This window comes from Hydra vulgaris, chromosome 11 (genome assembly GCF_038396675.1).
Source record: "Hydra vulgaris chromosome 11, alternate assembly HydraT2T_AEP".
In the NCBI taxonomy this organism is placed as follows: domain Eukaryota; kingdom Metazoa; phylum Cnidaria; class Hydrozoa; order Anthoathecata; family Hydridae; genus Hydra; species Hydra vulgaris.
This window is the reverse complement of record NC_088930.1, coordinates 28,342,501-28,355,023: the sequence shown is the minus strand read 5'-3', so window position 1 is coordinate 28,355,023 and position 12,523 is coordinate 28,342,501. Positions and strand designations below refer to the sequence as shown.

Sequence of the window (12,523 nt, the reverse complement as noted above, 5' to 3'; positions counted from 1 at the left end):
ACTTTAGCAACGGGACCTGGAGTGATTTGAATGTCTAACAATGGGTAAACCTGTTTAATTGGAATGGAAGGAAGAGAATAACCATAAGATTCAAGAGTCGAATTAGAAGAGAAGTTTTTTGCAAATAGTTCTGCTTTATCTTTGGGAGAGGTAAAAAGATCAGTCACATGAATGAGAGATGGAATGTTAGAACTACCATTGTTAACGAAGCTGTTTAAGATTTTCTAAAAGTCTTTAGAGCCTAACATCTGAGATACAAGATTTAATGTACTGAGAATAATGAAGCTTAGTATCAGAAATCACCTTTTTACATCAATTTCTTGCAATAATAAATAGCAGTTTGTTCTCAAAAGAGTTGTTCTTTTGGAAATTGTAGGAAGTCACAAAGTTTATCTGAGTAAGAAATTGAGAAATGTTGAAGTTATAGACTTAAACAAGACATGGGGTAAATATATAATAACAACAAAAGCTTTCAGGTCAAACTTGGCATATATTCAAAAATGTTGATATATAAAGTATATTCCAAAATCTGGGTATATTCTGGTTCAGATACTAAGAAAAGTGCCAAGTATCTGACTTGGAATAAACCAAGCTAGATACCTGGCAATTTTATATTCCGAGCACCAGAGAAAAACTACATAGTCAGAATTAATGTAAATAGCTCAAGTTATCTAGCAATTTTTTTAAGTACTTTGAATTTCTAGATGTGCTAGGTGCTCAGCTTGGAAAAAAATAAATATATAAAATAATAAAATATTACATACTCAAAACCAAGGTTTTACCAAATCAAATTAACATCTAAAAAAAAGTAGAATATTAATTAAAACTAAAACCAAAACAAATTTATTTCTTAACCTTATCACAAAATTTCTTACTTGAACAAGAAGCACAACATTCTGCAAGCATTACCCTCCAATTTTTTTCACATTGACCATTTAAAACAAGAGACGGACATTTATCACTTAAATCTTTACAACCTATGAAAAAATTGGAGAAATGTATGTACAATCTATGCAAAAAAAAAGATTTTGTTATTAACAAATGAATACCTGAGAGTCCTGCAGGACAGACATTATCGTCAAAAAATATGTCGTCAATAGCAACAGATGATGTACCATACATATGCTTTGCTTGAATCATGATCTAATAAAATAGACACATCGTGCAAAAAATCTTTTGATGGATCAAAATTAAATTGAATTAAAAATAAATAATTTGAAAATTCTGTTGTAAAAGCAAATACATTCCATTATATGGAATGTATTTGCTTTTACAAACAGTATATTATTGTTACACAGTATAATGTTTACAAACAGTATATTATTGTTATACAGCATAATGTTTAGAAACAGTATAAAATTGCTACACAGTATGTTTGCAAACAGTATATTATTGTTATACAGTATAATGTTTACAAACAGCATATTATTTGTATACAGTATTATGTTTACAAACAGTATATTATTGTTACACAGTATAATGTTTACAAACAGTATATATTAGTGTTAATGTTTTGAAATCAATTCATAGGAATCTTATGATAAAAAACTTTTATATATAATTTCAACATTTTTATGAATTACTTTTTATTTTATCAAATCTATAGGTAGTGACAAAATAGTATTTACTTGAAATTGTTGCATTCTATTTTTTATGTTAATGCTAACTCTGTTCCAATAGTTTCCCTGGTGACCTCCAGTAACAAAAATAATCTCTTGTTTTGAGTTTTCAATTATATAAACTGATAATGCTTCAGTCATATGCAGCTTAGCTCCATTTAGCATGAAAAAAAAACTTAAACACTTTTCGCCTTTAAAACTAGTTACCATTGGACTCTTTATAAAGAATTGCTGAGAATTACCACTTCCTGTTGCAACTGCATAATATCCTATTTAGAAATAATATATAAAACTATAATATAAAACTAAAAAGTAAAAAATTTCAACTATTAAATATTAGTAATTTGTTCAAAATCAAGAAAAAACAACTTAAAGTAAAATTTTTACAATGATGACACAGGAATATAGAAAAATTCTGTAAAACATGATTCTTTTTAGAAAGCTTTTTTTCATTTCTTTTTTACTCCCATTTTTAGATATGTTTATTTAACCACATTAATGTTATACCAACTCTTCCATTTTTTTTACTTTTTTGTGTAACTATTAATTCTTTTTTTACACTATAAATTCAAAAGTTCATTTAAATGAGGAAAAACTAGAAAGCAAAGAAAGTACAAAAAAAAAAGTTTAAAGATAGTAGTAAGAACATCAGTTTTCAATGTTTATTTAAGTTTTAAATTTTACAAAATTTTATGAAGTAGTGTAAAAAAAAAAAAGACACAAACAGTTGGCAAACAGAGTCAAACAACAACAGTTGGCACAGAGTCAAACAACAACAGTTGGCAAACAGAGTCAAACAACAACAGTTGGCACAGAGTCAAACAACAACAGTTGGCACAGAGTCAAACAACAACAGTTGGCAAACAGAGTCAAACAACAACAGTTGGCACAGAGTCAAACAACAACAGTTGGCACAGAGTCAAACAACAACAGTTGGCACAGAGTCAAACAACAACAGTTGGCACAGAGTCAAACAACAACAGTTGGCACAGAGTCAAACAACAACAGTTGGCACAGAGTCAAACAACAACAGTTGGCAAACAGAGTCAAACAACAACAGTTGGCACAGAGTCAAACAACAACAGTTGGCACAGAGTCAAACAACAACAGTTGGCACAGAGTCAAACAACAACAGTTGGCACAGAGTCAAACAACAACAGTTGGCACAGAGTCAAACAACAACAGTTGGCACAGAGTCAAACAACAACAGTTGGCACAGAGTCAAACAACAACAGTTGGCACAGAGTCAAACAACAACAGTTGGCACAGAGTCAAACAACAACAGTTGGCACAGAGTCAAACGACAACAGTTGGCACAGAGTCAAACAACAGTTGGCACAGAGTCTTGCAACAACAGTTGGCACAGAGTCAAACAACAACAGTTGGCACCGAGTCAAACAACAACAGTTGGCACAGAGTCTTGCAATTTCAATTTAATTACAAGCAGTTTTCAGCATATACAAAAACTTTAACTATGGTACATGATCAGGTGAAAGTATTTGTTGGCATGATAGAACAATTTATCCATAAGTATATTTGTGTAAGAGAAAGCTGTTAAAATTATAGCAATAGAGTTGAATTTAAAAAGATAGCTCCATTAAAATATATTTTAAATAAATTTACATTATGTAACAAAAAATTTGCTTAATTTTTTGTAAAAAATTGGAAAAATAATGTTATTATATTACCATTAATTACATTATAAAATAAAATAGTTGTGAATATATAGATAAAATGAAATATTTGTGAATATATAGATAAAATGTTGTAAATATATAATAGTTGTATAAATTATGTCCTAATATATATATAAAATTGATATCTATATATATCTATAAAATATAATATAATATAATAAAATATAATAATATAACAATATAATAAAATCAAGGGTCTTGAGCAAACCCTAAAAATACTTTTCATTCAAAAAGCTTGTAAATCTAGTGTCATTTTAGCTATTTCATGCTAGGGCATATAAAATATATAAAATATAAAATATATAATCATAAAATAGTTGTAAATATATAGATAAAATGGTCAATTTAAACATATAATATTTATGAAAACAAAATTTTGCATTTTTTCAAATTTTGAAAGTAGGAAAAAAAAAGTTAACACTTGAACATTAGGGTGGAGCGATTTTGAAAATTTTTGAAATTTGATTTGCCTGAGCAGCAAATCAATATCTTTTGGTGAAAAAAGAACCTTACTCTTTTTTTTTTTAGTTTAGATGAGTTCTTGAGGTTCCTCTTTGGATTCTAAATTTTTGATGGGTCCTAATATTGTTTAAATTTTTTTTTTCTAAACTATATCAACTTGATACTTAAAAGAAGCAAAATAATATGCTGATTTTGAAAATATTTGTTTTTATTAAAAAATTAAAATTAAAAAAGTAGAGTTGTTTTTTTCATTAAAAACCCCCGTCCTCAACAAAACGGGGGTTTTAAGGTATATTTTTGCAAGTATTTTTTTCACTAAAAAATTTTTTTAATAAAACTATTATGTATGAAACAAGCATTTTTTTCTGCTTTTTTTGAGTCCAAGGTTGATATGGTTTAGAAAAAAAAAAATTCAAAAATATTAGGACCTGTCAAGAATTTAAATTCCAAAGAGGACCCTCAAGATCTCATCAAAATCAAAAAATATTTTTTTACTTTTATCTTATAATTAATAGACATTGATTCGTGTCTCAGTAATATTGGCTTTTAAACTCTTTTTTTTTTGCTATGAAAATCGCTCCACCCTATTGAACATTCTAAATATTAACAAATTTTAAAACCACAAAATACGACCTGTTCTATGTATACAAGCTAATATACTGCATGTATATGACTTAATGCACTGCATGTATATGACTTAATGCATTGCATGTATATGACTTAATGCACTGCATGTATGTGACTTAATGCACTGCATGTATACATATATGTATAATCTAAAGTAAACATAAATATTAAAATATAAAATATTAGTTTGATTATCATTGAAATTAAAAAAGTTCTCACCATAAGGTTTTCCTTGATTAACTGACGTAACATCACGAGAAGGCCCCTCAGTTAAGCTGTTTTCATTTCTGTTAATGACAAATCCAGAAAATTGCCATTTGCGAAAGCTTTTATCTTCAAAATTAAGATCAAAAGGACTGGCTAGAAGAAAAGAAAAAACTATAAAATAAAAACTGACTAAAAGAAAAAAATCTCTAATTTTATGAATATTAAAAAACTTTATAAATTAATGTGTGTATGTGTGTATTAGGGATTGCTATAATTCAGCTTCAGCTCGAAGCTGATTGGTTTAATTTAATCAGCTTGAGAGCTGATAATAAGAGAAAGTGATAATGGCCTTTGAGAAATTACTCCATAATTATATTATATAAAAAAAAGCATGTAAGAAATCAATGAATATCTAAAATAGCTTTTTCAACGCAGTTTAAACATTCTGCAGCAGTTGTAGTACCTAAGCACGATTGATTTAAAGATATGGGGGTCAACTTATTATATAGCTAAATGACTTCTAAGATTAAGAACATATATTGCAACAACTCAAGATGTCCATAAAAGGATAACAACTAACCTTGTTGATGGAAGGAGGGAAATAGTGAAGCATACTAGAAATATACTACACCCTTTTAAGCAGTCTCAAGAGTTTTTAGAAGGTCAAAAGTATGTTACTGTTAGCTGTATACTATTAGTAATATTATCTATCAGAGAAAATTTAATGATTGAAGAGAAAGAGAATGCAATTCTTCCAGCAAATTTTGTGCTGTGATTTGCTACATGATTTATATACTAAACTTGGTTCAGGTGTAGATAGTACATTAATTAGTGAGCATTTATAAGTAGATCTATACAACCGCCAAATAGGCTTTAGTATTCATACACTCTTAGCAGTCGCACTTGATCCAACAATCAAAAATGGTATAGGAGTCAGACCTAGGGACATAGAAGATATATATATATATATATATATATATATACACATATATATATATATATATAAATATATATATATGTGTGTGTATATATATATATATATATATATATATATATATATATATATATATATATATATATATGAATATATATATATATATGTATATATATATATATCTATATATGAGCCCCTGAGATGCATAGTGGTATAAGTCACTCATATCTAGTTTTGAGAAGTCTGACTAATATCACTATGGCTGTGAACAAAAACAGCTGTTTAGTGAGGAGCATAACAAAAAACAGTTCCAGCATCATTATCGAAATCATTAGACTTATACCACTCTGCCATATAATAGAATAAACAAAATGCTAACCATTGGTGGCAATAACACAAAATATTGAAAAAAGTGACTTATACCACTATGCATCTCATTGGCTCATATATATATATATATATATATATATATATATATATATATATATATATATATATATATATATATATATATATATATATATATATATATATATAAGAAATTGAAAGAATGGGCAGTATGAGCAGTTGAAAACAATCAAATACCAAACATCAATAATCCTCCAATACCAGAAGCATATCCTGGCGTTATTATTAGTTGCAGGTGTGATTGCAAGATTTAATTTTCTTAGATGATGCATGGCCTAAAGATGAAAATATGTAACAATTTTTTAAACTAGATAATAATTATAAATATATGTTGTTCATTATATTTACATTTTTAAATAATACAAATTGGCGCTAGATGCAGTGGCATGGCAAGAGTGGTAAGCGCCCAGGGCTAAAATAACTAAAAAGACACCTTTTCATATTTTTTATAACGATATAATATGTGTGTATCATATTATATATTGAGCAACTTAATGCTCATGTGTGCGTGTTTGTAAAACAAACATGCACAAATGAGCATTAAGTTGAAGAGAACTCACAGCAGCCATTAAGCCTGAGATGAATTATTAAGAAGAACTGGAAAAATACTGAAAAATGTTTTATCGCTTAGCCAAGGATATGAACTAACAAAAATGTTTAGATGCTGACACTGAGGTCAGTGCATTAAACATCAGGAGAAATGTCACACAATTGTCATCTATGTTAGAGATACTTTTGTTATGTGTTTATGTAATCAATTAGTTAAATCTGCGCATCTAATGCAGTAATAGGGGGGTCCAAAATTCTATATTTTTTCTTTAACCAATTATTCTAAATTAACTTTTTTATAAAATTTCAATAAACAATTCAGTTTTTTTTTTTTGTTTTTTTTTGTGGTTGACCTTCTACTTTAATTTTTAGCATTTTAAAAATATTTAAAAACTTAAAAACTAAATATCTTTGCGGCGTATTCTTTGCGTGTAAAGTTGTGCAACTTTATGTTAAAACTTATGCAATTTAAATTTTGATTATATAACTTTGAATTAAAATCAATGAAAGTTGTGTTTAAACAAAAATCTTATCTTGTGTAAAAATTTGTTTTGATTTACTTCGCTAGAAAATACTTTGTTTAAATACTAATTTTGTAAACTGAATTTAGATAGGGTCATCCATAAATTACGCCACACAACTTTCTACCATTTTTGACATCTCCATCGTCACAAAATTGTAACACTTTAGTAGCAAGTTTTGTATGAGTTGTCACAAAACAATTAACCCACTAGCCCCCTTAGAGTGTGACAATTTATGGATGACCCCATACCAATTAAAATAAAAAATATTGCAACAAGGAGTAACAAACTAATAAATAAATAAATTATAAACTATTAAACAAATAAAACAAAATTAATAAACTGCTTTAGAAATCTCCCAGTAATAGACCAATTTTATCATACAAAATTGCCTTTACTCGGGATTGCTTTTGTACTTGTCTAATAAAACCAACAATAAATTATATTTTGAAAACTTCATTAAATAAGATTGACTGCTCAGTAGTCGTAGAAGCAGTTCATATATATGCATCAAAAAAATTGGATGATTGTATCAATCTTGCAAATAACTTAGCAAAATTTAGCTATATTTCTTGAACAGAAAATAAGAAAGTATAATGGGTTTGGAAAAAAGATCCAATAATGGAATAACTGATGTATTACGTTTTTAATCAGGTTTTTGCAATTTATAAAACAATTACAAATAACATTGAACTTAAGCGTCAGCATGGCACTCATTGCAATTTACTGTTGATTACAAAAATTCCTTGCGGTAATATACTTAAATATGCAAACCATTGTGAAATCAAGCTTTAGGTAATTTAGAAATATTTCGGGAAATGTGTCTCATTGTTAAAAAATTAGCAAAAAATAAACTGTGGGCTTTACATTAGGCATCCAAGAGATATTACATCTTAGCTTGTTTGAAATTACAAGGCAGCCCATTTACTTGCAAACCAGATGTCAATAAATATATTGGAAAACAGAAAGATATGTTAAATGTCAAAAAACGATTGATGAATGAGATGTTTATTTTAGTAATAATCAAAAAACAATAAGTCATTGCAGCAAAAATCCACTATTAATATTAATAATCATAATTATTGATAAAAATACAAAAAAATGTTGTCATATGTCTACAGAAAAATAAGCTAATAATTTAAAGTTTCTACTTAACTTGGAAAGTCCTAACAACAATCCTCAATCACCTACAATTACTTTTTTTTTAATTATTAAGATGCTCCAAGAAGAACTAAGCATCTTATCACACAGCACCGTGGAAGAGCAATTTAACTAGGATTTTAACACATCCTTCCTTATCAATGTCGCTTATCTGGTCAGAGCCAACATCAAACTTCATACCTCTTGATTCTGAGAAAGAACTCTAATCACTGAACCATGGTTGCAATGAAGTTATTTCACATTTTCACTAGTAATTTGTTTCTCCGCGCAGCGGCCTTGTTCGTCAAGGTTCGTGTTTCGGAGCTATAGAGTTGAGAGAGGGTTATAACCACTAATAAGTAGCCTCCTCATCTGTAGTGGCCTTCGGCCTTGAGGAGGTGAATAACAACAACAAAAAAATTGTTACAAATTGTTCCTTATATGGAGTAACTTTATGTATAATGCTAAGTTTTTTGTTGCATTTATAACTATACATAATGATTACATATTTTATTGATAAAACAAAAAGAAAAATATTTACCACGGATTCTACTTTGATAATAATAATGATTTCATTTAATTTAACAATTGATTATTTAATCAAAATAACCACTTTTATTGAAATTGAAGTAGACTTATTTTTAGGAATTTTTTTCTTTGTTTTTTGGTTTCCTTATATCAATGAACTTTAAATGGAATTAGGAAATTTATAAAAACAGTGTTAACTATAATAAGTTTATCCGTAACTACCATTTCTTTCTTAAGTGTCCCAATATGTCTCGCTCTACCCTACATAATAATCAAGAAAAGACTTTACAGGGTGACCAGAAAAAATGGAGACAAAATTTAATGTCCTGATAATAAAGTTTTTTACAAGATCCAATTAATTTAATTGGTTTTCGGATTCTCCATGTTTTTATGTTTAGTATATATATGTTCTTAGTTTGATATCTCTAAAATATATTATATTTTTAGAATGTCAAATAAACGTAGTGTAATTTAGGAGTTGTTTCGTAAAGGAATGCGTCAATGTGATATTGTTTGCTTGCTTAATGTGCCTAAGCAAACTGCGTCCAAGGCCGTCAATCGTTTCAAGGAGCTCGGCCACGATGGTCGCCGTCCAGAAAGTGGTAGAAGACGCACCGTCAACACATCCGCCAACCGCCAGATCATCAGGAAGCGAGTCAAACGAAATTTGAGGGTCTCCATGCAAAAAATCGCCCTTGAAACCGTAATGAAACGTGAATCGGTGCAACAAATGGAAAAAAGGGAGCTTAACCTCATGCCTTACAAGCTCCATAAAGTTCAATTGCTCACCGATGAAAACAAACGTGTGCGGCTCCAGAGATGTCACCAGCTCAAGCGTCGGGCCGCTGCTTAGCGATGGGAGCGCATCCTGTTCACGGATGAGAAGCTGTTCACCGTTGAGCAGGGGCACAACCACCAAAACGACAGAAGCTGGTCCGCTGAGACTCCCAGCATGTCGGCCATTGTCGAACACTGCCAAAATCCACAATCTGTCATGGTCTGGGGCAGAATCTGCGCTAGCGGTAAAACCCCCCTTATTTTTGTGGATCAAGGAGTCAAAATCAACCAAGTCTACCAACGCAACATTCTCGAGACTGTGGTACTTCCGTGGGCCAACAGCACTTTAGCGATGTGAATTGGATGTTCCAACAGGACTCTGCCCCTGCTCACAAGGCGAAAACGACTCAATATTGGTGTTGGACCCATATTCCGGACTTCATCGCATCTGGTCAATTTTGGAGGCAATCGCTGCGCCGGGAATGGGATCGATTGTCGCCAGAAGACCTGCGGCTTATCGCTGAAAATTTCAAGACGCGTTTGGGCTTATGTATCGCCGCGGGAGGAGGCCACTTTGAAACTGGCTGAGTATATTATTGCGGAAGGTCAATGTTGTTGTTACTCATTGTTGTTTTACTTAATTTTTGTTGGTTTAATGAAAAATGATTTAAAATGTTTGTCTCCATTTTTTCTGGTCACCCTGTACAATAAAACCTATCCTGTAGGATATCAAGCAGCAAGAATACATGCATTACCTCAAATGCACAACTTAGGTAATGCATGTATTCTTGCTGCTTAGTAAAGATAGTTCTCTACCAATTTTTTGACCTATAATATAAATTGGTACATACAACTACAACTTTGCAAAACATCTTTCTCATTTATTGCCTCCACATATACCTAAACTATTTTGCACTTTAGATTCATTTCCTTTAGTTGAAGAGATAAAGCAGATTAAAATAAATAAGAAATTTATTGTTTCATATGATGTTGAAAGTTTATTGACAACATTCCACTTAAAAAAATATCAACATGCAAACATTAACATGCAAAAAGCAACTGATTTATTCTTTAAAGAAAAAACAATTTTTAAAAACAATTTTTTAAAACTTAGTTCAAGAAATTGCTTCAGATTTCAACTTCTCATTTTGTATTTGACAGAAAATATTACGATTAAACAGATGGTGTTACAATGGTTTCTCCTTTAGCACTAGTATTTCCATTTGATTTCATGAGCAAACATGTTTTTTTTGTTTTGTTAATTCACCTCCCCAAGGCCAAGAAGGCCACTACAGACAACTACACCACTACTGCATATAGTTAATAGTTGTCTATTTGTCTAAACCAATTTTTATAAATGGTATATGGATGATGTAATTGCTATCTTTAGTTCTAAATAAAAAGTTCAAGAAATTTTTAATGATCTAAATATACAAAATAAAAATTTACAATGGAAAAAAACAACAGATTTCCATTTTGGATAAAATTGTTAAAAATCCAATTCCTTTTTGACATTAGTTATTCATAAAAAAAAAAATGATATAGGTCTTTTACAAAATTTTTTTAGTTTCCTCTTGGTCTTATACATTGTTTGATTGATCAAACATATAAAATCAACAATACTTGGCTGGGATTTGATAAAGACATAAAACCTTTTTCAAAATAATCAATTTCCACAAGAAAGTATTGACTTTGAAATTAAATTGTATACTGATAAGAAAATGAACACATCTGTTTCTACCTTATTTAATAACTCAAATAAAAAATATTTTGAGCTTCCATTCATTGGAATTTATTCTAATTATACAAAAAAAATTAAAAAAAATTAAAAAATTGTTAATGAATATTGCAAAGATGTTCTAATAAAATCAATGTTTACTACTAATAAAATACAAAATAATTTTCATTTAAAAGATCCACTTTTAAAGCTACTTAATTATCATGTTGTTTACAAAATTGCTGACTGTGATGTTATATTGGGGAAACGTCCAGACATTTAACAACTAACAATGAGAACTATAAAACTAATAAAAAATCCCATGTTGGATAACAATCTATGATATAAATTTATCAATTAATTGTAAAAATCTGTCTAATTGTAATTCTTTTAAGATTTTTGATACTGCTCCAACCAAACATAAAAAAAGATAAATGGGTGGTTTACATTAAATGGGAGGTGCTTTACATTAAATGGGAGGTGCTTTACATTAAATGGGAAAATAAACAAACTTCCTATTATACAGTTAGCCTATCCATCCAATTAAAAAGACAGCTTATTTTATTTTGATTATATTAATTGGTTATTTACAAAGTCATTTTAAAACCATATATATACATAATATATATAACCATATGTATACATAATAAATATACATGATATATCAAATGATATATATATACATACATATATATGAATATGTATATATACATTCATACATACATATATATATATACATACATATATATACAAGTCTTGGCAGGAGTAAATAAGTGAGAGAGCAGAAAAAGCTCTCCTAAAACAAACATGGCGAGCCATGTGAGCTGCTCCTCTAAACAGCTTCTTACATGAGCTTTTGGTTTTTGCACAAGCTATTTGTTCATTCATTAAAAAATTAATTATTAAATACAAAATTTAATTTTATACTTGTTACAAGGATATGCTAGTGAGGTTAATGTTATAAGAATATATATATATATAATGAGCGCCATATATCGAGCAATGAAAATAATTTTTAGACATTTTTTTGGGTTTTCACATTAGCTATCCATTTATTTATTAACAAAATTACTTATTTGATATAAAAATTTGACAAAAATCTACAAAAGTATTTACTGCTAATAAAAAAATGTTTTATATTTTTTTATTTGTAATAGAATGCAAGAATTTTAAAATTATTACAATAATTAATAACTCCTCAATAAAAATGATTTATATATAAAAGTAATTTATATATAAAAAATATAATTCATTACATTAAAAAAAATTATTATAAAAATTATTATCAATAATTTAGAGTGTAATAATTTTATATTTATAAGTTATTCTTATCTAAT

The 12,523-nt window shown here is 28.8% G+C and overlaps 1 protein-coding gene across 1 annotated transcript in view; it reads right to left on the bottom strand.

Annotated features, from left to right (window-relative positions):
* Positions 1-763: 763 nt before the first annotated feature.
* LOC100201110 (uncharacterized) overlaps positions 764-12,523 on the bottom strand; it is a 34,684-nt gene continuing 22,924 nt past the window's right edge. Inside the window, exons 5-9 of the mRNA XM_065810676.1 lie at positions 4,625-4,765; positions 1,629-1,888; positions 1,050-1,143; positions 876-977; positions 764-798 (exon numbers count right to left, since the gene is read on the bottom strand). Of these exons, the coding sequence (XP_065666748.1) occupies positions 779-798; positions 876-977; positions 1,050-1,143; positions 1,629-1,888; positions 4,625-4,765 (617 nt within the window). The 3' untranslated portion in view covers positions 764-778. The remainder of the gene's footprint in view (positions 799-875; positions 978-1,049; positions 1,144-1,628; positions 1,889-4,624; positions 4,766-12,523) is intronic.